This window comes from Rhinoderma darwinii, chromosome 2, assembly GCF_050947455.1.
Source record: "Rhinoderma darwinii isolate aRhiDar2 chromosome 2, aRhiDar2.hap1, whole genome shotgun sequence".
Lineage (NCBI taxonomy): Eukaryota > Metazoa > Chordata > Amphibia > Anura > Rhinodermatidae > Rhinoderma > Rhinoderma darwinii.
Genome location: NC_134688.1, coordinates 17,805,626 through 17,833,503, shown reverse-complemented (window position 1 = coordinate 17,833,503; position 27,878 = coordinate 17,805,626). Strand labels below are relative to the sequence as shown.

Below are 27,878 nucleotides of genomic sequence, written 5' to 3'. Positions count from 1 at the left end.
ACTTTCACAAGAGCTTACAAAATATTCCCTATAAATCTCCAAAGCACATGGTCAGTACTGCGGCGCCAACCCTGCTAGTCAGTACACGATGGCAAATTTAAAGGAGTTGTATGAGATTACAAAAAAGTCTGTTTTTTTTAATCCAGAAACAGCGCCACCCTTGTCCATTGACTGTATCTGGTATTGCAGCGCAGTTCCCATTTAAGTTGGTCTCAATGGGGCTTAGCTGCAATAACATGCTACACTGTATTTACCCACTGGCGTAAATTCTCAGCACTATGCAGGTGTATGGTTTAATTCCTCACCATTTGTAAGATCGATGCTTGCTGTCAGTGAATATAATGTGTTATTCGCACGGATGCTCGGCTCCTTACAGCACACCGGATTTCTCTTGTAATGAGCCATGCAATAATGTGAGGAATACATTATCAGGATCCGGTTTTATTCACTGACAGCCATCAGAGTTCTTGAGAGTGGAGAGGAAATGTAACAGAACGTATATCATAAAGTTGTTGACATTTTTTTTATCGTACAGGGATTAAACTTTATTTACATAAACCCAGAACAGTAGTCTTCCATTTTTGGTGCAATACACTGCAGACAGCCTTAGCCCCCGCAGGGTTAATAACTATGACATCAGTTATTTCTGTATACTGGTAATCCTATTTAATCGCGTACCTTGATATTTTTAGATCATGAAGTCGACAATCAAAAAGATGATTTATTAATTGCAAATTTTCTTGCTCGATTTTACAGACAGACACCTCCAGATCATGGCAATCTTTCCTGTAGATATCAGCCTGCAGTGAATAAGAAATGTTCAGAGACTCTTCTCCACGGTGTGACTCTCCACCTTTTAACCCCATCTCATTTTTAGGTGCAAAATTCGAATTAAATTTATAATATATCATTACCAGTCAGTGCTCCGTTTCCATAGGGAAACCACTAAGGGATCAGATTACAGCTGTCTCTCATCCCCAGTGCTGGATTTACAGCTACACGGCTCATTACTGCTGTAAATCTCCTTCATGTTGCTGCAGCTTCTAGTAAGTGTTATATCTCACACCAGTGCTGGATTCACATCTACACTGCTCATTACTGCTGTATAGTCTCTTTTAGGTTGCTGCTGCTTCTAGTAAGTGTTCTATCTCACCCCAGTGCTGGATTCTGTTACGCCGCTGCTGGTGCTCAAGACCGCAACACCAGAAGGCACTATGACATGGGTGAAGCACTCATCAACACTGACAGAAAACTAAAAGGCACAAGTAACTCACCAGTGGATGAGCGGAACTGAAAAACGAAGGCAGTAGAATATGGAGACTATGCCCAAATGGAGTGGATGGCAGATGAATTGCATGCAAGCAGTTAACAGATGAATAGACAGTGAACAAGAATAAACAGCACTCACTGACCCTATCTGAATACTATCCCATAACAGGGTAAGACAACAGCTTGGCAGCAGACCAAACGCAAAGGAAAGGCAAACAAACCAGTGGAACTACTGCTCTCAGGCTGTACATCAAACCACTATACAAAAAACAGAACCCTCAGAGGACCAACAGGTCCCACAGTACAAACAAACAGACATAGAAGGAACAAAGTCACAAACAAGAATCTGGAAAGAGTTTAGCACATGCTAGAAAAAGTATAACCAGCAGCTGAGTAATACAGGCTTGAAGTATATATAGGGCCAAGAAAGGTACTCCACCATAATCAGCCAGGCAAAGCTAAATGATGACCAAATCCAGATACAGACCAAAGGCGCTGTCTAGCAATTCCCAAACAAAGAGATAACGGAATTATTGATTAGCTGCAGTCCTGCTGCTAACCGTAAGAGATTCACAGCTACACTGCTTATTACTGCTGTATAATGTCCTCCATTCTGCTGCTGCTTCTAGTAAGTGTTATATCTCACTCCAGTGCTGTATTCACAGCTACATGGCTTATTACAGCTGTATAATCTCCTTCATGTTGCTGCTGCTTCTAGTAAGTGTTCTATCTCACCCCAGTGCTGGATTCACAGCTACACTGCTCATTACTATTGTATATTGTGTTTTGTGTATAAACAGTATATAATAATCACTTAAGTTTCCCCTGCAGCATAAATAGCAATTGCCTAACATAATTTTAATAAAAATACTGCTTGTTTTATAATTGGAAGCACTTTGTAAATTCTCCACTGTTATTGAGACCTGTAGCAGTATACAGCAGCCTATATACTATCAATGCACGACTACAGGCAAACATTCATGGGCATATGTATAAATAGAAATGTGTGTCTGTCATGCCTAGTAGGTCAACTAAACAACTAAAAATGGTGCAAAGTGTATTATAACTCTGGTTCTGTGCGGTATGAGATTTACATTGTGGCGCCTTAAACTCCCCTCAGCAGATGCCCCTTCTCCCGCAGCTGCCTAAAGGTAATTCTGGACCCAGCTCTTTGTATATGACTGTCCTGACCAGTCATACATGTGCGCAATTTCAAAAATGCCCAGACACAGGTGCTAGTTTTTTTTAAATAAAACACGTCCACCATCTTTTCCACCCCCCCCCCCCCTATTCTCATTCCTAAAACTAAACTGCACAACCAGAGACGTAAATTGAAGCTATTGGGCCCTGATGCAAAATCGGTGAGAGGGCCCTCACACAAAGAATTGTGATACTTCTGAGCTATAGGTCGGGTCAGCATGGAATTTAGGTGCAAGGTCACTTTAAATGTTGCCCAGTGGCCAGATATAGATTGTATCAGTGACTATGAATTACCTCCCGCTTTAACCATTCATTCTCTTTCATCTCCTTCCGACTCTCGTCATCAATGTGCTTCACTGCGTGCTGAAAAACAAGATGGTTACCTGCGATGTTCTTAGTTTATTTTATATAATGTGACGTATGTATAATACGCCATTCACCAAACTCTCTGTCTCCCCTAGTGAAGTGTCCGCATGAGAGTCAATATGGTGGGAGGATAAGATAAAGGTATTAAAGGGGCTTTCCTACCAATAATGTCTCCATATTGATATACAGAAACATTCCTTTAATCCGGCATCAATGGGACCTGATAGGTGATGGATTATTGGAACGACATAAAACAGCATATAAAGCTCAGATGTAATGGAAGAACATTACTACTATAACTTTATTATCATAAGAGTTTACAAATTTAGCCTCTCTGCCCAGTCTGCTGCTTCAGGTCTTGCCCCAGACAGAACTGGCGGACTATTGGACTATTGGACAATCGGATGCCAGGTTTACTATTTTTAGAGTTTTACATTTCATATATGTTACCTGCGTCGCCATCTCTCTGGTTTGGTCCATTTTCTTCTCTGTTTCTTTGTCTATCTCATCTTTTGTCTTCTCCAGGCTTTTTGTGAAATATTCTTTTTAGGATGAAAAAGAAAAGACGTAAAGAGAAACTCGAGCAGTGAGACATCAAATGCCAGATACTGGACGTGAGGGACTGTCTGGAGCACCAGCTACTGGACACTAAGGACTGTCTACAGCAGCAACTACTGGACAATAAGGACTGTCTAGAGCACCAACTACTGGACACTAAGGACTGTCTAGAGCACCAACTGCTGGACACTAAGGACTGTCTAGAACACCAACTGCTGGACACTAAGGACTGTCTAGAGCACCAACTACTGGACACCAGGGACTGTCTTAGAGCACCAACTACTAGATACTAAGGACTGTCTTAGCGCACCAACTACTAGACACTAAGGACTGTCTAGAGCACCAACTACTGGACACTAAACTGTCTAGAGCACCAACTACTGGACACTAAGGACTGTGTAGAGCACCAACTACTAGACACTAAGGACTGTCTTAGACCACCAACTACTGGACACTAAGGACTGTGTAGAGCACCAACTACTAGACACTAAGGACTGTCTTAGAGCACCAACTACTAGACACTAAGGACTGTCTTAGAGCACCAACTACTAGACACTAAGGACTGTCTTAGAGCACCAACTACTAGACACTAAGGACTGTCTTAGAGCACCAACTACTAGACACTAAGGACTGTCTTAGAGCACCAACTACTAGACACTAAGGACTGTCTTAGAGCACCAACTACTAGACACTAAGGACTGTCTTAGAGCACCAACTACTAGACACTAAGGACTGTCTTAGAGCACCAACTACTGGACACTAAGGACTGTCTAGAGCACCAACTATTAGATACTAAGGACTGTTTAGAGCACCAACTACTAGACACTAAGGACTGTCTTAGAGCACCAACTACTAGACACTAAGGACTGTCTAGAGCACCAACTACTGGACACTAAGGACTGTCTAGAGCACCAACAACTGGACACTAAGTACTGTCTAGAGCACCAACTACTGGACACTAAGAACTGTCTAGAGCACCAACTACTGGACACCAGTGACTGTCTGGAGCACCAACTACTTGACATTAAGGACTGTCTAGAGCACCAACTACTGGACACTAAGAACTGTCTAGAGCACCAACTACTGGACACTAAGGACTGTGTAGAGCACCAACTACTTGACACTAAGGACGGTCTTAGAGCACAAACTACTAGACACTAAGGACTATCTTAGAGCACCAACTACTGGACACTAAGTACTGTCTAGAGCACCAACTACTGGACACTAAGGACTGTCTAGAGCACCAACTACTGGACAGTAAGGACTGTCTAGAGCACCAACTACTAGACACTAAGGACCGTCTAGAGCACCAACTACTGGACACCAGAGACTGTCTAGAGCACCAAATACTAGACACTAAGGACTGTCTAGAGCACAAACTACTGGACATTAAGGACTATCTGGAGCACCAACTACTGGACAGTAAGGACTGTCTAGAGCACCAACTACTAGACACTAAGGACCGTCTAGAGCACCAACTACTGGACACCAGGGACTGTCTAGAGCACCAAATACTAGACACTAAGGACTGTCTTAGAGCACCAACTACTGGACACTAAGGACTGTCTAGAGCACCAACTACTACACACTAAGGACTGCCTAGAGCACCAACTACTAGACACTAAGTATTGTCTAGAGCACCAAATACTAGACATGAGGGACTGTGGAGCTCCAACTACTGGACATCAAGGACTGTCTGGAGCACCAACTACTGGACACTAAGGACTGTCTAGAGCACCAACTGCTGGACACTAAGGACTGTCTAGAGCACCAACTACTGGACACCAGGGACTGTCTTAGAGCACCAACTACTAGATACTAAGGACTGTCTTAGCGCACCAACTACTAGACACTAAGGACTGTCTAGAGCACCAACTACTGGACACTAAACTGTCTAGAGCACCAACTACTGGACACTAAGGACTGTGTAGAGCACCAACTACTAGACACTAAGGACTGTCTTAGACCACCAACTACTGGACACTAAGGACTGTGTAGAGCACCAACTACTAGACACTAAGGACTGTCTTAGAGCACCAACTACTAGACACTAAGGACTGTCTTAGAGCACCAACTACTAGACACTAAGGACTGTCTTAGAGCACCAACTACTAGACACTAAGGACTGTCTTAGAGCACCAACTACTAGACACTAAGGACTGTCTTAGAGCACCAACTACTAGACACTAAGGACTGTCTTAGAGCACCAACTACTGGACACTAAGGACTGTCTAGAGCACCAACTATTAGATACTAAGGACTGTTTAGAGCACCAACTACTAGACACTAAGGACTGTCTTAGAGCACCAACTACTAGACACTAAGGACTGTCTAGAGCACCAACTACTGGACACTAAGGACTGTCTAGAGCACCAACAACTGGACACTAAGTACTGTCTAGAGCACCAACTACTGGACACTAAGAACTGTCTAGAGCACCAACTACTGGACACCAGTGACTGTCTGGAGCACCAACTACTTGACATTAAGGACTGTCTAGAGCACCAACTACTGGACACTAAGAACTGTCTAGAGCACCAACTACTGGACACTAAGGACTGTGTAGAGCACCAACTACTTGACACTAAGGACGGTCTTAGAGCACAAACTACTAGACACTAAGGACTATCTTAGAGCACCAACTACTGGACACTAAGTACTGTCTAGAGCACCAACTACTGGACACTAAGGACTGTCTAGAGCACCAACTACTGGACAGTAAGGACTGTCTAGAGCACCAACTACTAGACACTAAGGACCGTCTAGAGCACCAACTACTGGACACCAGAGACTGTCTAGAGCACCAAATACTAGACACTAAGGACTGTCTTAGAGCACCAACTACTGGACACTAAGGACTGTCTAGAGCACCAACTACTACACACTAAGGACTGCCTAGAGCACCAACTACTAGACACTAAGTATTGTCTAGAGCACCAAATACTAGACATGAGGGACTGTGGAGCTCCAACTACTGGACATCAAGGACTGTCTGGAGCACCAACTACTGGACACTAAGGACTGTCTAGAGCACCAACTGCTGGACACTAAGGACTGTCTAGAACACCAACTGCTGGACACTAAGGACTGTCTAGAGCACCAACTACTGGACACCAGGGACTGTCTTAGAGCACCAACTACTAGATACTAAGGACTGTCTTAGCGCACCAACTACTAGACACTAAGGACTGTCTAGAGCACCAACTACTGGACACTAAACTGTCTAGAGCACCAACTACTGGACACTAAGGACTGTGTAGAGCACCAACTACTAGACACTAAGGACTGTCTTAGACCACCAACTACTGGACACTAAGGACTGTGTAGAGCACCAACTACTAGACACTAAGGACTGTCTTAGAGCACCAACTACTAGACACTAAGGACTGTCTTAGAGCACCAACTACTAGACACTAAGGACTGTCTTAGAGCACCAACTACTAGACACTAAGGACTGTCTTAGAGCACCAACTACTAGACACTAAGGACTGTCTTAGAGCACCAACTACTAGACACTAAGGACTGTCTTAGAGCACCAACTACTAGACACTAAGGACTGTCTTAGAGCACCAACTACTAGACACTAAGGACTGTCTTAGAGCACCAACTACTGGACACTAAGGACTGTCTAGAGCACCAACTATTAGATACTAAGGACTGTTTAGAGCACCAACTACTAGACACTAAGGACTGTCTTAGAGCACCAACTACTAGACACTAAGGACTGTCTAGAGCACCAACTACTGGACACTAAGGACTGTCTAGAGCACCAACAACTGGACACTAAGTACTGTCTAGAGCACCAACTACTGGACACTAAGAACTGTCTAGAGCACCAACTACTGGACACCAGTGACTGTCTGGAGCACCAACTACTTGACATTAAGGACTGTCTAGAGCACCAACTACTGGACACTAAGAACTGTCTAGAGCACCAACTACTGGACACTAAGGACTGTGTAGAGCACCAACTACTTGACACTAAGGACGGTCTTAGAGCACAAACTACTAGACACTAAGGACTATCTTAGAGCACCAACTACTGGACACTAAGTACTGTCTAGAGCACCAACTACTGGACACTAAGGACTGTCTAGAGCACCAACTACTGGACAGTAAGGACTGTCTAGAGCACCAACTACTAGACACTAAGGACCGTCTAGAGCACCAACTACTGGACACCAGAGACTGTCTAGAGCACCAAATACTAGACACTAAGGACTGTCTAGAGCACAAACTACTGGACATTAAGGACTATCTGGAGCACCAACTACTGGACAGTAAGGACTGTCTAGAGCACCAACTACTAGACACTAAGGACCGTCTAGAGCACCAACTACTGGACACCAGGGACTGTCTAGAGCACCAAATACTAGACACTAAGGACTGTCTTAGAGCACCAACTACTGGACACTAAGGACTGTCTAGAGCACCAACTACTACACACTAAGGACTGCCTAGAGCACCAACTACTAGACACTAAGTATTGTCTAGAGCACCAAATACTAGACATGAGGGACTGTGGAGCTCCAACTACTGGACATCAAGGACTGTCTGGAGCACCAACTACTGGACACTAAGGACTGTCTAGAGCACAAACTACTGGACATTAAGGACTATCTGGAGCACCAACTACTGAACAGTAAGGACTGTCTGTAGTAGGGTTGTCACGATATCAGAATTTGGACTTAGATACCGATACTTTGTGTAGTATTTCGATACCCGATACCAAAACGAACATTTTGCCAAAAATAATAATTTAAAAAAAAAGTTCTTCCATTTTCTGATGTGAGGAGCGAGGTGTGATGAATTTTGAACCTCCATGTGCCTCACATTAATAGTAATTAACCCCATCATGTTCCTCAGTCATAATGGACAACATTGGGTTAATGTGTGAGGTACATGATGGGGTTAATTAGTATTAATGTGAGGCACATGGAGGTTCAAAATTCATCACACCTCGTGCCTCACATCAATAAGTGAAAGAAAGCAGATTTTATTTTAGAACGACGTAAACATCATAAATGACGCTATAAATTGATTACGGTCGCAACAATACCGAATATGTGTATTTTATGTATTGAGACATTTTAATGTTTATAGTAAAAAATGTGTGTGTATTTTTTTTAATTTAACATTACTTTTTTTTTTACTTTTTATTTTTAAACATTAATGTCCTGGCATATATCTATATACTGATCGCACACAGGCAGTTGTTGGGGCATTCCCAAGTATGCCCTAACAACAGGAAATATGGTCAGACAGCCCTGGGGTCCTTCAATGGACCCCGGGCTGTCTGCTCATATATGCTATTTCCCTCGATCACGTCACAGGGATTCCCTGAGTCGCGATCCAAAGGGCATCCCCCCTTCTCATTTTCCCCCTGAATACTGTGGTCCGCTTTGATCGCAGCATTCAGGGGAATAACGGCGGAGATGAGCGGTTTCTCTGATCTCCGCATTTAGAGCAGGGCTGCGGCTGAGTAATACAGCCATTGCCCCGCTCCTGACAGGAAGTGCGCGCACGGTCAGCATGAGGTGATGCGGCGGGCGCTGAACTAATGAGCGGCGGTGCAGGCACTGAAGACAGAACATGGGGGTGTTTTGCAGGGCGTCCGCCATGTTCTGTTTTCAGTGCCGCTGCTCATGAGTGCAGCTCTGGTCGCATCACATCATGCTGACGGCGCGCGCACTTGTCAGGACTCAGGAGCGCGGCAATTACACAGCCGCAGCCCCGCTCTGGCTACATACATGTGTTACTTTTCTTAGCTGTGCGGACGCACAGCTTAGTATCGAAATACATGAAATAATTTTATCGAACCGTTTGAGGGTGCGCTGCATTGAAACATTATCGATGTCGATGCATCGTGCAACCTTAGTCTGTAGCACTAACTACTGGCACCAAGGGCTCGCTGAAGCACCAACTATTGGACACCAAAGATTGGAGTACCAGCTACTGGTCGCGAAGGACTGTGTAAGGCACCAAATTACCAGAAGAGCCAACCGTGGAGACATTTGAGTATTGAAAGAGCTTGAACTGAACTGACCGTCTATTTCAGTGAAGTTCTGTTTAATGTTGCTGATTTCTTCCTGTAAGTGATGAATCTGGTTGGCGTCTTCCCGGCTTCCCACATTCTTATACTGCAGCCAGTAATCCTTCTCAGCTTCTGCTAACATAATCTGCTGCTCCAGACCATTTATCTCACAGCGAAGCTCTAAAAACAAAGATTTAATAGTGTTTAGAGAAAGACTCAGTGTTCTCCTTTCTCTATGAAGACACATGCAGGTAACGTCCTCACCAAGTATAGTCAATTCCACCACACACCGGTAGAGACAAGGACTTTCCTTCATATGTCAACCACATACAGATGTCGGTAGAATTTCAACACACTATACATATATGGTGAGTCAAAAGTCAGGAACCACCTAAACTTTTATAAGATGCTTCACCCCTTGGCAACACATCAAGTTTTTGGCCTTCATGACACGGAGATATCTTTTGTTTTTTTCATCCCCACCTTCTGAGAGCCATAAATTTTTTATTTTTGATGGACCTGTGTGAGGGATTGTCTTTTGCGTGATGAGTTGACGTTTTCATTGGTACCATTTTGGGGTACACACGACTTTTTGAATAAATAATTCTGCCATTATTTTTCATTTTTTACAGCGTTTACCGTAAGGCTTAAATAATGTGATTTTATATTTCGTGTCGTTACGGACATGGCGATTTTATTTATCATTTTTTTACATAATTAAGCATTTTTAATTTTTGTGTTTATTAAAAAAATTTATTTTTTCATAATTGTAAACATTTTTTACTTTAAAAAAAAAAAAAAAAAATATCAGTCCCATTAAGGGACTAGACCATGTGATCGGTTGATTGCTCATATAATACACTGCAATACTTCTGCTTTGCAGTGTATTATTCTGTCAGCAATACCTCTGGCAGGGCCTATACGTGTAGTAAGATGGCCGACCTGGCGGTCATTGTTAGGACCCCGCTGACATTACAGCCCATCGCACCCCATTGCCGATGGGATGACAGAGGGAGCCGCCTCCCTGTGTCTAACCACTTAGAAGCATCGATCAGAGTGACCACAGCATCTAAGGGGTTACATGTCTGGGATAGGAGTTATCTTCATTCCTGGGCCATTAGAGTGAGGCCACAGTAGTATAATACAGCCGGCACCCGCAAGTAATTATTTTGTGCCATCACAATGCCGTAAATGTACGGCAAGAAGCGTGAACCCCTTGGTGATGAAACTGTACAAATAGTCTTGATAAAATAATCTCCGACCATTTTGTGTATGCAGCTCCTATGGAAACCTATTTGTCTCCATGGTAACAGACTACAGAGAAGCCAAGTGTAGTCTGATTCCGATCCCATCTTACAACATGAAGTCTCAGCCCTTTAATATGCCATGTATTGCTGCAGTGAACATTTACCAAGCGGTTCTCATCGGTAATTACAGATGGCGGTCAATATAGAGAGTGGTTGACCACAGCAGACCACCCGATCAACAAACATATCACTCTTCAATACTCAAACTGACTTTTTATTGACTTTGTCTTCCTGGTTACAAGGTCATCCGGAGCAAGAACATCCCCACGGAGGATTCTCACAAGGAAATATCTGCCCCCGAATCTAAGCTTCTTGTTATTTGCTTTATTCCCTTGTTGAATTCCCTCATTCTCCCCTCTCAGTATTCAGGCTTTTGAGCTCCACTTTAAGGCAGCCTGTAATACTTAATTGCTCTTAAACTAATAGACTTGCAGAGATGAAGTGGAGGAGGGAGGGGGATTTGGGCTCCAGGGAGATTAATGTTAAGTATTACAGCAGCACTATGCAAAAAAAATGCAAAAATAGCCGCATCCCCAGGAGAATTAACTGAAAATATTAGAGAAAACATCCAGCACCGATACAGAGGATGAATCTGAGACTTATAATAGGCTTAGTACTTAAAGGAACAGTTCATATAGAAATGCAGAAAAGAACACATGGAAGGAACATTTAGTTATTAATCAGTCTGTAAGTCTTTCTACAAACTCTTGAAATAAACATTCTACCTCTTATGCCAACCACCTTCAGCTAGGGAAAGGGGTGGAGCTTAGCTTGCCTTGCAGAAAGATTAGTAGGGGGAAGGTTTCTGCAGCAGCAAGCTCCCTCCCAGCTAGGAAAAATGAAAGCCTATCCTCCAACCCTTTTCTCAAACTTGCGATGGAGGGAAAAGAACGGGAGACAATTTGGATGCCTTCTGGGACACTTATAGAAGATTTGCCAGTATTTTAAAATTTTTGAGTCAACTAAAAAGTCAGAGTTTTTAGAGCGACTACGGCAATGTTATGTAAATGTATAAGTTATTATAAAAGGGAAGTGGATAGAAATCAAAATAGGAATCAGATTTAGAAAAATGTAGACATTCCGCATTACTGGCCTGAAAATTGTGAATTGGATGTTTCTCAAACTGGTTATATTGTAAGAAGAGCAGTTTTTATTATCAACTCTTGAGTCATATTTTTATTATCTGAGATCTTGTACGATCATGAAATAGAAGAAAAGACAATACTTGCTGGAAAAAAGTTACTGTTACATTCTGTGATGCCAGGATAGACTGGCAATAGATAAGTAATTGCACCCACAAAATAGCACCCAAACTGCCAATCAGGTAACTATATTACATAAACCCTGCCCCCTATCTTATCCATAACAAATTTGTATTTTAATATTGAGTTTAATACAGGTACTGTATGCAGTAAGCTCCCTCTAGTGGCGGCTGCAGGCAGACAAAATGTTAACATTTAACTCTAGGTCTATGCAGGGGATTTGGAGCTTTGTATCAGGAAAAACGTAGGTCCGACCGCTGTAAAGATGAATTAAGAAATTAATCAGAATACAATTTAGGACCTAAAAATGAGGTGCTTTAGTGCTAAAAGGGGGAGGCACACTTTAAGGATACGTAGTGCTGTACAGTTTTTACCAGCTAATATAGTACAATATTATATCTGGTCTATTTACCTTCAAATAGAATTTCTTCCTGGCGAATATACTCCCACTTTTCTTTTATCGCCTCGTCCACTTGCTCTCTGTTGACGACTTCTTTCTTTTCCAGTTCTTTTTCCTGCGTCTTTGCCTCACTCAGCAGCTCCTTAATGTGACCGGATTGTTCAGCTTTTAAGCGCTGGTTCTAGATGTGACACAACGTAACTGGTTACATTAGAGTCAATGAGAAACCTTGACCAATTACAGGAAAAGGTGAAGGAGATAATAACCTCAGTGACTGCTCATCTTTTTCCAAACATGTCAGTGTAAGGCTATGTTCACATCTGCGCCAGGGCTCCGTTCCGACATTCCGTCGGAGCTTCCCGCGGAACAGAGCCCTGACTGACACAAACTCAAACCATAGGTTTCCATTTCCATCACCATGGATTTCAACGGTGACGGATCCGGTGCCAATGGTTTCCGTTGGTCTCAGTTGTGCAGGGGTTCCGTCGTTTTGACGTAATCAATAACATAGTCGACTACACTTGATTCCGTCAAAACTACGGAACCCTTGCAAAACGGAGACCAACGGAAACCATTGGCACCAGATCCGTCACCATTGCAATCAATGGTGATGGAAACGGAAATCTATGGTTTCTGTTTGTGTCAGTCAGGGCTCTGTATGGAACGTCGGAACGGAGCCCTGACGCAGATATGAACGAAGCCTTAGGAAGCTTTTTGTAATGTTCTCGTTTAAATTAACACTTTTTTAATTAGAAGAGCCAATCATAATGAGCTAAATGTAGGACACTGCCGATACCATTCCATCTGTGCAGCAAGTTGTAAAACGAGATGGTCTTGCATTAATGTAATGCCAATTAGGCTGACACCTAATGGCCAATATAAAAACTGCAAAATTTATAATCCTTTTTTTTGGTTTACAAAGTTCTGATGTTACTATCCCTTTAAATGACATCAGAGGACAGAGATTTTGAGGATTTTTCAGATTAACAAAATGGTTGAAGAGTCAAGTCACCTGACTCCTCTGTTTGACTCCTACTTCTTGGCAACCTTTAAAACGTATGTTAGTAAGTAGTTGGGACCGATAGAAGGGAGTATGACTGCAGGATCAGACTACATGAGGTTTGTTTGTAGTCTGTTACCATGGAGACACATAGTTCTCCATAGGAGCTGTAAACACAAAACAATATGAGAATCTTAATTAAAGGGTAACTAAACATTCAACAAACTTCTGACGTCATAGTGACATGTCAGAAGTTTTGATTGGTGGGGGTCTGAGCACTGAGACCCCACCTATCGCTAAAACGAAACGGCAGAAGTGTGAGCGCTGAGCCGCTTAGTTTCTGTTTGGCTTTTCTCTGAAAGCCGATGTAGCAGTGTACGGGCTCATAGACCTTCTATTGAGTCTGTACACCAACTGCTCAGCTTTCGGAGAAAAGCTGAACAGAAAGCAAGCGGCTGACACGAGCGCTTCTGCCGCTTTGTTCTAGTGATTGGTGGGGGTCTCAGTGCTCAGACCCCCAGCGATCAAAACTTCTGACATGTCACTATGACATGTCAGAATTTTGTTGAACATTTAGTTACCCTTTAAGATTATTTTCAAAGTTGCTTCATTTTGGGGTCCCTATGCAATATCAAAGCACACGGGGTGTAGGTCAACTTGGTGAAATCGACCCTTGTTTTTAGCCCTAGGGACCTACATTTATAGTTCTAGGACAGCACTATGTACAAAGTTCCAAAAATGTACTACATTCATTTTTCCTGTTTTTGGGAATGACTGAACTTACCCTTTCTTTATATCTCACATTCTTTTCTTCAACTTGTCTCACCTCAGCCAATAGCTCTTCAATACGACTCTCCTTCATCTGAATTCTGGTTAAGGTAATAAATATTTATTAAATTATGAAACACTCCTCATACATCATATAACTGCAAATCTTACAAATGGCCCATGCTGAAATAAAAAGCTCAATGGTGCAGCGTAATCGGCCTCCAAAAGTGCTAGTCGGATAGCGGAAATTAGCTACATATGTTCCTCCTCTCTGTGAGACCTTTCAGACATACAAAAGAGCTGAGGGGTCAATTGAGGGACTTCCTTGCTGCCTTGACTTCTAAAGATGGCTTTAGACGGCTCTTACATTGACTGTTGGTTTGACATCTGGCCAGCCTTGGTACCTGTGCTATGTCAGTGGCGCTGGTACCACGGCAAGACGCCTTAGTCATTGCCTATGAGGAAATGGAAGGGTCACTTAACTATTTTGAGTCATAATAAGCTCTTCTAAGCTTATTGGCAGGCCCAACACAGTCCAGTTATCTGCTTGATCATCAATTTGTCTTTGTTTGTGATGAGTAGATCTACATTTGGCCACCTGTTTGGGTCTTTATTAAATGAACATGAGAAGTCACAAAGAGAGGAAAGGAAAGGGGCAGAGGAGCAGGGCCTATGCGCCTGTATGAAGCCTGGATGACTCTGTGACTAAATGGTATCTCAAAAGATTCTAAAAATGGCTTCCGTAACAAAGCAACTTCCTGGACTAACCAAAATCCATTCATTATCTGTAAAGTCATAATAATGTTACTACTATGGGGACATGTTGGAGCATACATTTTCCCTTGCCTGCTGCCATGCCACCTTTCCCCTTGCCTGATAGTGCCGCTTTGCTGTGGACAGCTGAGTCATTTCAGACAGACTGGTTGCTAGGATACGCTCTGTCAGCTGAGTCATTTCTGACAGACTGGTAGCTAGGATACACCCTGTCAGCTGAGTCCTTTCAGATAGACTAGTTGCTAGGATACGCTCTGTCAGCTGAGTCATTTCTGACAGACTGGTTGCTAGGATACACCCTGTCAGCTGAGTCATTTCAGACAGACTAGTTGCTAGGATATGCTCTGTCAGCTGAGTCATTTCTGACAGACTGGTTGCTGGGATACACTCTGTCAGCTGAGTCATTTATGACAGACTGGTTGCTAGGATACAATGTCTAACAGATGGAGTTTCTTATATATGGTTGTCTGGCAGTGTCCCTAGCAAACAGTCTGTCTCAGATTACTACGTTCTTCAACTGAAACCCAAATTGACACTAATCTGAGGACAGAAAAGGTGCAAAGATGCCTTTCAGTATTTCTTACTAATGTAATAATCAGAGTTTTTGTAAAATTAGTGGGAGAAAAATTCTTTAAAGGGGTACCCTACATTGAATAATCCCATTTGGTTAAAAGGGTCCCCTGATAATGAATTAATCACAGGTTGTCCCGTTGCTCAAATCCCCAGTGATCAGCTGTAATCTATGTGGGAACCTCGAAACAAGTGCTCATTTCCCGTGCAGCGCCACCACAGGAGAAATTAAGCATTACAAAGTTGTCATTGAAATACATGAGCTATCCTGTGTAACACACGATTGCGTCAATGTGTCGGGTCCTCCAGAGAGACTGGGAGAAGGAGACGCCCTTTGTAGCTGCTCTCCATTCTGGTTAATAGATGGGGGTTCTGAATGGGTCGCCTCTATATCAATTTAGAATGCCCTAATAAGGGGGTATGAAAATGGGCTTCCTAAACCAGAAAATCCCTTTAAGGATGAACATACTGAGAATAAGAAATTATCCGCTCATCGTGCTCATCTGATTGGTGGAATCTTTTTTTCTGTATGTTCACAAAACACGTATACTTACCAGAAGCGCAACAGGGCCCCAATGCAAAATCTGTAACCGAGCCCCCAATACTGGTGTCTCCTTTGTGGCAGGTGGCACCAGGGCCTGGGTGCCACTGCTACCTGTGCACCCCCTACAGCTACACCCCCTGATACTTACTGATAAGCCAGAAGACCTTCTGCAAAGGTCATCTTATCTCCCTGAGACTTTTTACTTCCCTTCTTTTTCTTTGTTCCTTTCTTTCCCTTCTTCTCACTCTTCCCCATGTTGGAGATTAACTGGGATAAAAAAACAAGAAAACAAACAAGTTTTTATAGGAATTCTACCATATTATAATCTTTAGGTATCTCTAGTCACCGCTATAAAATGTAATGAGATGTCCATTGCCTTGAAACCTTATTCTTGTTGTGTCTGTATCTCCCATAGACTCCCCGTCAGTAAAAAAAAAAAAAACTATGGAAAAACCCTTATAATGAATGGAATATTTTTGGCTTAAAAGGAAATCCGGCTCCAGGTTAAAGACTATGTACATCTTTGAAAAGTTATTTTTTTAAATAAAAATGTCTATCAGTTTGATTGGTGCAACTTTCTAATTACTTTTGATTAAAAATTATTTTTACTTTTTTAGATACAGCTGCTTTGTATCCTGTATACAGAGCAGCTGTATCTAGCGCTGAAACCTGTATCCGTCAGGTCAGCGGGACTGACGGGTTCACTGACAGCGGGTCCTGAGTGTCTCTGACATGCAGGATCGAGCTGTTATCGTCATTATCTAAATTCATAACTTAGATGTGATCGATTACAGGTGAATCTTGCATGTCAGAGACACTCAGGACCCGCTGTCACTGAACCTGTCAGTCCAGCTGACCTGACCTGACGGATACAGGTTTCAGCGCTAGATACAGATGCTCTATATACAGGATACAAAGCAGCTGTATCTCAAAAAGTCAAAATAATTTTGAATCAAAAGTAATTTGAAAGTTGCACAAAACAGACTGATAAACATTTTTATTAAGCAAAAAAAAACAAATTTTTTTTTCAAAGGTGGACATAGCCTTTAAGTTACATGATTCACGACTGCCCAGTAGAAGACTACGCTCAGCTCTATAATGTGGGCAATGAAACTGAATATCCTTCTGTACTGGGTGCTGATAAAGCACCAGTTACTGGTAGAAGATACATTTATATCTAAAATGTCCCTTAGAGGTCTCAGTGGAAAACAAAATGTAAAAAAATAATAATGTAAAAAAATAAAAAGCAAAGAATGCCCCCACTAGCTCAAATAAGATCAGTAGCCCCGCCCACGAGGATCCAGAACAACAGATCAAAATGACACCAGCAAAAAGCAGAATCCGTGTATTTTTTGTAGTTTAACTGGATTAAAAAATTATTGCTTTATAGGCATTTTTCCTTAACCCCTTAATGACCGCCGATACGTCTTTTTACGGCGGTCATTAGTGGGCTTTATTCTAGAGCGCCGCCAAACTACGTCGCTGCATTAGAATAAAGTAAACAGAGCAGGGAGCCGTGAAATCTCCCTGCTGTCAGCTGCCAGAAGCAGCTGAGGGCTGGGGGCGTCCCTGCTCTGCCGGGTGAGATCGATATTAGTATCGATCTCACCTGTTTAACCCTTCAGATGCGGTGCACAATAGCGAGCACCGCATCTGAATGGTTTTGGAGAGAGGGAGGGAGCTCCCTCTCATCTCACGGACACCCGGCGATAAAATCGCCGAGTGTCTGTGTCTTCTATGGCAGCCGGGGGTCTAATAAAGACCCCCAGGTCTGCCTGCAGCGAATGCCTGCTAGATCATGCCGCAGGCATGACCTAGCAGATGCCTGTCCGTTTTAAACGGACAGGCAGTAATACACTGCAATACAAAAGTATTGCAGTGTATTATAATAGCGATCGGAGGATAGGGAAGTCCCCTAGTGGGACTAGTAAAAAAGTAAAAAAAGTTTAATAAAGTTAATTTAAAAAAAAAGTGAAAAAAAAAAATGAAAAACCCAGCTTTTCCCCTTACAAAATGCTTTACTATTAAAAAAAACTACAATAAAGCAAAAAAGTTACACATATTTGGTATCGCCGCGTCCGTAACGACCCCGACTATAAAGCTGTTACATTATTTAACCCGCACTGTGAACGCCGTAAAAAATAAAATAAAAAACAATGGAAAAATTGCTGTTTTCTGTTAATCCTGACTTAAAAAAAATGTGATAGAAAGTGATCAAAAAGTCGCATCTACTCTCAAATGGTACCAATAAAAACTGCAAGTCGTCCCGCAAAAAACAAGACCTTATACAGCTATGCCGACGCAAAAATAAAAAAGTTACAGCTCTTCGAATGTGACAATGGAAAAATCTAAAAAATGGCTTGGACATTAGGGCCCAGAATGCCAGCAGGGGGAAGGGGTTAATAACACACACAAAAAAAAAATCTTTCTATATATAAAATTTGATGGAATGAATGTATCACCAGAAAATGCCATATAAGTTAAATCAGGTTTCATTATATACATGTATTTTTTAAAATATATATATATTTTTTCCATTTTTTACGTGACTATCCATATCTTGAAATATTCCAGTTTTCACACTGATCGCTAAAACAGTCACAATAGCCTGCAATAAGCCTGGAGAAGCTGCAGTAGTCCATGCACAATAGTGGCGCTGTTTCTAAAAATAAGTAGACCCCTTTTTTTTTCTAATTCTGGACATACCATATAACTACACTATAACTATAACCAAGGAAAAAAAGATCCAAAAAAATAGTATTATTATATGGATAATCCGACAAAATAAACGTTTTAGCCGTAAAACCTTCACGTGCTCTATTGTTTCAATAACGGGAAAAATAAGTTATAAAGCACCTGAAATGCCCCAAAATTGAAATTTTCTTCCATGTGCTGCTAATCATTATATTCTGAATATTTTGGATGTAGATTATATACAAGACAAAAGGTGTAAATTCTGCAAAAATTCTATCCGGACGCTATATCTTGGCCGGGACTACAGACAGAATAAACAGCTGGACATGGGTTTGTCTTGAGGGACATGTCCTCCTGATGAAGTCCTTCTTCTGGCTCCCGGCCCAAGAGGAAAATGTGTCGTCATCCGGGGAAGAATCACTTCATTTATAAACTGTAATAGGAATGGGTTCTGTTTGGCAATTCCTGTTGTAGATGAAGAACAGCTGAGTAGACAGGAAGGGAAGTCCTCGGCCAACAAAAATTCTTTATACTCAGATGTTATAATCGGCCTGAAAGCGAAGCCTTGTAGCAGATCCCTGAATTACTGGGGGTTTAATATGTTATACGGGAAATGCTGCATCCAATAGGCCCATTCATAGACATCTTACAGAAATGCTAAATACATGAAATCAGGATGAATAGAAGTCAATGCAATTCAATGTTTCACCAGTGAATCAGTCTGTGACATAAGCGAAAATCAGCTGTACCATTATATATTATATACATCTGTCCTGATCCCCCCCCCCATCCAAGATTACACATACAGAGCTGCAATCGTGGCAGCAAGCTAGGTACAGATACAATCAGATGTAAAAATTCTACTTTTCTGTTCAAATAAATATCCTTGTCCATAGGGGGCAGTGATATATTATTTATATTATTGTCCATAGGGGGCAGAATAATAGTTATATTCTTGTACATAGGGGGCAGTATAATAGTAGTTATATACTTATACATAGTTGCCAGTATTATAGTAGTTATATTATTGTATATAGGGGGCAGTATTATAGCAGTTATATTCTTGTACATAGGGGCAGTATTAGGCTGGGTTCACACGACCACATTAACGTCCGTAATGGACGGACGTATTTCGGGCGGAAGTCCCGGACCGAACTCCATGCAGGGAGCCGGGCTCGTAGCATCATAGTTATGTACGACGCTAGCAGTCCCTGCCTCTCCGTGGAACTACTGTCCCGTACTGAAAACATGATTACAGTACGGGACAGTTGTCCTGCAGAGAGGCAGGGACTCCTAGCATCGTACATAACTATGATGCTAGTAGCCCGGCTCCCTGCACTGAGTTCGGTCCGGGACTTCCGGCCGAAATACGTCCGTCCATTACGGACGTTAATGTGGTCGTGTGAACCCAGCCTAATAGTAGTTATATTCTTGTATATAGGAGCAGTATTATAGTAGTTATATTCTTGTACATAGGGGGCAGTATTATAGTAGTTATTTCCTTGTACATAGGGAGAAGTATTACAGTATTTATATTCTTGTATATAGGGGGCAGTATTATAGTAGTTCTATTCTTGTACATAGGGGGCAGTATTATAGTAGTTATTTCCTTGTACATAGGGAGAAGTATTACAGTATTTATATTCTTGTATATAGGGGGCAGTATTATAGTAGTTCTATTCTTGTACATAGGGGGCAGTATTACAGTAGTTATATTCTTGTACATAGGGGGCAGTATTACAGTAGTTATATTCTGGTATATAGGAGCAGTATTATAGTAGTTATATTCTTGTATATGGGCCAGTGTTATAGTAGTTATATTCTAGTATATAGGGGCAGTATTATAGTAGTTATATTCTTGTACATAGGGGCAAGTTATATTCTTGTACATAGGGGCAGTATTATAGTAATTATATTCCTGTATATAGGGGCAGTATTATAGCAGTTATATTCATGTATATAGGGGTAGTATTATAGTAGTTATATTCTTGTATATAGGGGGCAGTATTATAGTAGTTATATTCTTGTACATAGGAGGCAGTATTATAGTAGTTATATTCATGTATATAGGGGTAGTATTATAGTAGTTATATTCTTGTACATAGGGGGCAGTATTATAGTAGTTATATTCTTGTATATAGGAGCAGTATTATAGTAGTTATATTCTTGTATATAGGGGGCAGTATTATAGTAGTTATATTCTTGTATATAGGAGCAGTATTATAGTAGTTATATTCTTGTATATAGGGGTAGTATTATAGTAGTTATATTCTTGTATATAGGGAGCAGTATTATAGTAGTTATATTCTTGTATATAGGAGCAGTATTATAGTAGTTATATTCTTGTATATAGGGGTAGTATTATAGTAGTTATATTCTTGTATATAGGGAGCAGTATTGTAGTAGTTATATTCTTGTACATAGGGGACAGTATTATAGTAGTTCTATTCTTGTACATAGGGGCAGTATTATAGTAGTTATATTCTTGTATATAGGGACAGTATTATAGTAGTTCTATTCTTGTACATAGGGGCAGTATTATAGTAGTTATATTCTTGTACATAAGGGGCAGTATTACAGTAGTTATATTCTGGTATATAGGAGCAGTATTATAGTAGTTATATTCTTGTATATGGGGCAGTATTATAGTAGTTATATTCTTGTATATAGGAGCAGTATTATAGTAGTTATATTCTTGTACATAGGGCAGTATTATAGTAGTTATATTCTTGTACAGTATATATGGGCAGTATTATAGTAGTTATATTCTTGTATATAGGGGCAGTTTTAGAGTAGTTATATTCTTGCATATGGGGCAGTATTATAGTAGTTATATTCTTGTACATAGGGGGCAGTATTACAGTAGTTATATTCTGATATATAGGAGCAGTATTATAGTAGTTATATTCTTGTACATAGGGGCAAGTTATATTCTTGTACATAGGGGCAGTATTATAGTAGTTATATTCTTGTATATAGGGGGCAGTATTATAGTAGTTATATTCTTGTATGTAGGGGGCAGTATTATAGTAGTTATATTCTTGTATATAGAGGGCAGTATTATAGTATTTATATTCTTGTATATAGGAGGCAGTATTATAGTAGTTATATTCTTGTACATAGGGGGCAGTATTATAGTAGTTATATTCTTGTATATAGGGGTAGTATTATAGTAGTTATATTCTTGTACATAGGTGGCAGTATTATAGTAGTTATATTCTTGTATATAGGGGGCAGTATTATAGTAGTTATATTCTTGGATATAGGGGTAGTATTATAGTAGTTATATTCTTGTATATAGGGGGCAGTATTATAGTAGTTCTATTCTTGTACATAGGGGGCAGTATTACAGTAGATATATTCTTGTACATAGGGGGCAGTATTATAGTAGTTATATTCTGGTATATAGGAGCAGTATTATAGTAGTTATATTCTTGTATATGGGCCAGTGTTATAGTAGTTATATTCTTGTATATAGGGGCAGTATTATAGTAGTTATATTCTTGTACATAGGGGCAAGTTATATTCTTGTACATAGGGGCAGTATTATAGTAATTATATTCCTGTATATAGGGGGCAGTATTATAGCAGTTATATTCTTGTATATTGGAGCGGTATTATAGTAGTTATATTCTTGTACATAGGAGGCAGTATTATAGTAGTTATATTCTTGTATATAGGAGCAGTATTATAGTAGTTATATTCTTGTACATAGGGGGCAGTATTATAGTAGTTATATTCTTGTATATAGGTAGCAGTATTATAGTAGTTATATTCTTGTATATAGGGGCAGTATTGTAGTAGTTATATTCTTGTACATAGGAGCAGTATTATAGTAGTTATATTCTTGTATGTAGGAGCAGAATTATAGTAGTTATATGCTTGTATATAGGAGCAGTATTATAGTAGTTATATTCTTGTATATAGGAGCAGTATTATAGTAGTTATATTCTTGTATATGGGAGCAGTATTATAGTAGTTATATTCTTGTATATAGGAGCAGTATTATAGTAGTTATATTCTTGTATATAGGGGCCAGTATTATAGTAGTTATATTCTTGTTTATAGGGGCAGTATTATAGTAGTTATATTCTTGTATATAGGGGCAGTAGTATAGTAGTTATATTCTTGTATATAGGGGCCAGTATTATAGTAGTTATATTCTTGTATATAGGAGCAGTATTATAGTAGTTATATTCTTGTTTATAGGGGCAGTATTATAGTAGTTATATTCTTGTATAAAGGAGCAGTATTATAGTAGTTATATTCTTGTACATAGGGGCAGTATTATAGTAGTTATATTCTTGTATATAGGAGCAGTATTATAGTAGTTATATTCTTGTATATAGGGAGCAATATTATAATAGTTATATTCTTGTATATAGGAGGCAGTTTTATAGTAGTTATATTCTTGCATATAGGAGCAGTATTATAGTAGTTATATTCTTGTACATAGGGGGCAGTATTATAGTAGTTATATTCTTGTATATAGAAGCAGTATTATAGTAGTTATATTCTTGTATATAGGGGCAGCATTATAGTAGTTATATTCTTGTATATAGGGGCAGTATTATAGTAGTTATATTCTTGTATATAGGAGCGGTATTATAGTAGTTATATTCTTGTACATAGGAGGCAGTATTATAGTAGTTATATTCTTGTATATACGGGGCAGTATTATAGTAGTTATATTCTTGTATATAGGGGCAGTATTATAGTAGTTATATTCTTCTATATAGGAGCAGTATTATAGTAGTTATATTCTTGTATATAGGGGGCAGTATTATAGTAGTTATATTCTTGTATATAGGGGCAGTATTATAGTAGTTATATTCTTGTATATAGGGGCAGTATTATAGAAGTTATATTCTTGTACATAGGGGAGCAGTATTATAGTAGTTATATTATTGTATATAGGGGGGCAGTATTATAGTAATTATATTCTTGTATATAGGGGGCAGTATTATAGTAGTTATATTCTTGTATATAGGAGCAGTATTATAGTAGTTATATTCCTGTATATAGGAGCAGTATTATAGTAGTTATAGTCTTGTACATAGGGGGCAGTATTATAGTAGTTATATTTTTGTATATAGGAGCAGTATTATAGTAGTTATATTCTTGTATATAGGGGCAGTATTATAGTAGTTATATTCTTGTATATAGGTAGTAGTATTATAGTAGTTATATTCTTGTATATAGGTAGCAGTATTATAGTAGTTATATTCTTGTATATGGGAGCAGTATTATAGTAGTTATATTCTTGTGTATAGGGGCAGTATTATAGTAGTTATATTCTTCTATATAGGAGCAGTATTATAGTAGTTATATTCTTGTATATAGGGGCAGTATTATAGTAATTATATTCTTGTATATAGGGGGCAGTATTATAGTAGTTATATTCTTGTACATAGGAGGCAGTATTATAGTAGTTATATTCTTGTATATAGGAGCAGTATTATAGTAGTTATATTCCTGTATATAGGAGCAGTATTATAGTAGTTATATTCTTGTACATAGGGGGCAGTATTATAGTAGTTATATTCTTGTATATAGGAGCAGTATTATAGTAGTTATATTCTTGTATATAGGGGCAGTATTATAGTAGTTATATTCTTGTATATAGGGGCAGTATTATAGTAGTTATATTCTGGTACATAGGAGGCAGTATTATAGAATGTATATTCTTATACATACAAATTTGATTGATTTGTAGTAAAATGGCCACTTATGGCAAATGATAAAAAAGCAACAACTTAGTTTATGTCTTCTCTTTGCTTTTCCTGTTTTCTCCATCTAAACCAGAGTGCCATGTAGACATCTTCTAGCTATGATGCACCATTGCAGAGTTTACTGCCCAGATATCTCCGGTTCCCCACTTTTTCAGCACATCTCCTTTTATAACAGCACAAACACCTCACCCAGATGCCTCCTTTAACATGTCTATCTGCGTCCACCCTCTAGTGCTAGCTTAGTGCTTTCAACTCTTTCCCGATGTCCACCGTATATATACGGAGATGGCCGGGTGGGGGAGTATGGTGTGGGCTCCAAAGTACGAGTGTTTCGGCTGTATCTTACAGCCGACACTTTAGTGTAATGAGCGGGATTCTGACGGCTTAACCCCTTACATGCCGTGGTCAATAGCGACCGCAGCATCTAAGCCGTTAGAATGAGGGAGATTACCCCTTCTGACGTGCCATAGCCGCCCTGCGACGTGAACGGTTGTCATGGCAACCCGGGACCTGATAAAGGCCCTCAGATCTGCCATCTTTGTACACCTATTAAGCCCTGCCAATTCTTTAGTAATGCAGTATATCGTGTACCGCGTAAACCAGCGTTCCAACGATCGCTGGTCTAAGTCCCCTTGGGGGACTAGTGAAAAGGGTTAAAAACAGTTAAATAAAAAATGTGAATATATTTAAAAAAAAATATTAGAAATTCAAAAAACCCCCCTTTTCCCATTTTTCTCCAAAAGCAATGTCATTTTTTTGTAACATAACTGGTATCACCGCATCCGTAAAAGTCCAAACTATCACAATGTATCAATATTTAACTCGTACAGTGAACGCCATAAAATGTTTTATTTATTAGGGCGGTTGGATCACTGTTTATTGGTCACCTCATCTCCCACAAGAAACTGAATAAAAAGTGATCGAAAAGTGTCATGTACCCTGAAATGGAACCCATGGAAACTTCAACTCGCCCCGCAAACAATAAGCCTAAAACCACTCTATCGACAAAAAAAATGTAAAAGTTATGGCTCTCAGAATATGGCGACACAAAACTAATTTTATTTTTAACAATTATTTTTTTTCTTGAAAGTAGTAAAACATAAAAGAAAAGAAAATGAAAATCCAAAAAATGGCTGCGGCGGGAAGGGGTTAATAAACATTTGCTGCCACACATTATCTACAATGCCCTCCTTTCAGTATGTAATAAAGAATGCCACCATTTTTTTCTGTTGGGTTCTGTAACAACCTACATAACAACCTACATATTAAAGTACATTTGGGGTTTAAAGGTAACGCCTCATGCACACGACCGTTGTGCCACTTGGGCCGTTTTTGACGGCATCCGAATGGCACCCAATAGTTTTCACAGACCAATTCACTTTAGAGGGTGAATCGGGTCCGTGAAAAATTATCCGAGTCTCCGATCCAAGGAAAGATAGGACATGTTCTATCTTTTATCGGATCACTGACGGGACTCGGCCGGCGCACACGGTCGTGTGCATGAGGCGTAAAGGTTGCAGCTATTTCCCTGTTATCTTGTACTCAATTGTATACGTACACGAAAACCCTCATTCCCACGACCGTAGTGTTTGTTAGTGTCCGCAAATACAGATCCGCAGTCACCCGCATCTGGCACGCTGTCCGCAACTACAGTCCGTAGTGCACCCGTATTTACGGATCCGCAAAAAAAAAACCGGGAGGATACAAATGATGTCACCAACATGTCCAACCAGGTCACATGATCACTCAGGCGCCATTTTCTTGGGGAATCCCCTGCCGTCACATAGCAACTCTTCCACAATTACGGACGGCTACGGATGCACATCCATAGCCGTCTGCATGCAATTTTGCACGTGACCATAAACTTCTCTAGGACATGTTCTATATTTTGCGGATCATTTCTACGGCCCGGACACACATTCATAAATATCTGGAAAAGTGTCTGTGGACAATAGCAATAAAAAGATCTGCAGATTATCCGTAAGTACGGATAAAAACGTACGGTCGACACATGGTACATAGTAGGTAAGGGCCCTGTTATAGATTTTGCATTGGGGCCCAGGAGCTTCAAGTTATATTACAATTAATTACCAAATAATACAACCATACACTGCTAAATAATACTGGGTGGTTTTAGTTTGCTCTTTGGTTTCCCCAACAGGGTGCCTGGGCAATTACCTAGTTTGCAACCCCCTAAAGCCGGCCCTGAATATAGACTTTATGCAGTATTTATACACAGGAGAGGCGTTACTAAGATCTTATCCTGAGTAACGCTGTTCAGTACAAACCTTCCTCTACTGAGTGTCAGCTCTTGTGTTGCACATATAATGTTACTGGAGTCGTGAACTAACACCCACCTGAACCCAGCAGATGTGGAAAACTGTTCCTGGATCTCACCAGCTCCATACAGCAGCAGCCTGAACTACTGTCCACAACATTCTGTTACCATAGCAACAACTGACTGGATACATTGTATCTGTGCTGTGTTTTATGTTGCCTGTAATGTTCTAGTGACATCTGCTGGACACAGAAAATATAACCGCTCAAATGTTGCTGACAGTCATGTTTACCCTTTGGCTTTTCCATTGTCATATCAAGTCCAGATATAAAAAAAAAAAGTGTTGACTCAATCAGTAGACACAGCAAACTGGGACACGTATGACATAATATAATAAGGTACTTTTTTCAAGCACACAATGTGAATAAGATGCTACCGTTTTAAAACTACAGAAATACGCAGCTTTTCCCGCAGGAAAAGACAAAGTCTGAACTTTTCAGCATACACTCGTGGTTACTGTTGGCTTGCGAATACACTCCAATAAATTTAAGGGGAACCTGTCAGGTTGTTTTAGCCCCCTAAATCGCCACTATGTAATACCTAACAAGATTTACAAACAGGCCCCTATTTTTTTTTTTAGAGAGGCAAACAAAGCTATAAAGTCAAATTTTAAAACAGTGCACGCTGTATGTTAGATACCCTACAAGAGTCATGTAGCCGGTGCTGTTGTCCAGGAGTCACGCAGAATGAGTGTAAAAGTGTGCCTGTGTGTGCAGAAGTGCGTGTGTTTAAGCGGGCGTGTGTAAGCGTGCGTCTGTGTGTGTAAAAATATGCAACTATCTGTATGACTGGATGAGGAAGATCCTGATTATATATATATATATATATATATATATATATATATATATATATATATATATATATATATATATATATATATAATATTTATTGTTTTTGCACCATAATTCACTTTTAGGCCCCTTTTACATAAAATTTGTGAGATCTGTTCTCCACTACATCTTTTTAGATCAAAAGGAGAATCAGAGTGCAGCTCAAAAGGAAGAGGAAAACTCCCTAAAATTTTCTTAGGAAAAGTTTAGACACGCTCTGATTCAACTTTTG

General features: G+C 40.2%; 1 protein-coding gene across 2 annotated transcripts in view; it reads right to left on the bottom strand.

Annotated features, from left to right (window-relative positions):
- CCDC83 (coiled-coil domain containing 83) overlaps nucleotides 1–26,906 on the bottom strand; it is a 33,886-nt gene extending 6,980 nt beyond the window's left edge. The window contains exons 1-8 of one of the 2 annotated variants that reach the window (XM_075849942.1): nucleotides 26,836–26,906; nucleotides 16,201–16,319; nucleotides 14,181–14,265; nucleotides 12,409–12,577; nucleotides 9,440–9,607; nucleotides 3,286–3,377; nucleotides 2,764–2,832; nucleotides 679–800 (exon numbers count right to left, since the gene is read on the bottom strand). In XM_075849942.1, the coding sequence (XP_075706057.1) occupies nucleotides 679–800; nucleotides 2,764–2,832; nucleotides 3,286–3,377; nucleotides 9,440–9,607; nucleotides 12,409–12,577; nucleotides 14,181–14,265; nucleotides 16,201–16,307 (812 nt within the window). In that variant the 5' untranslated portion in view covers nucleotides 16,308–16,319; nucleotides 26,836–26,906. Of the gene's footprint in view, nucleotides 1–678; nucleotides 801–2,763; nucleotides 2,833–3,285; nucleotides 3,378–9,439; nucleotides 9,608–12,408; nucleotides 12,578–14,180; nucleotides 14,266–16,200; nucleotides 16,578–26,835 lie in introns of those variants that run through there. The other variant, XM_075849943.1, reaches the window with a different exon arrangement.
- Between the last annotated feature and the right edge of the window lie 972 nt (nucleotides 26,907–27,878).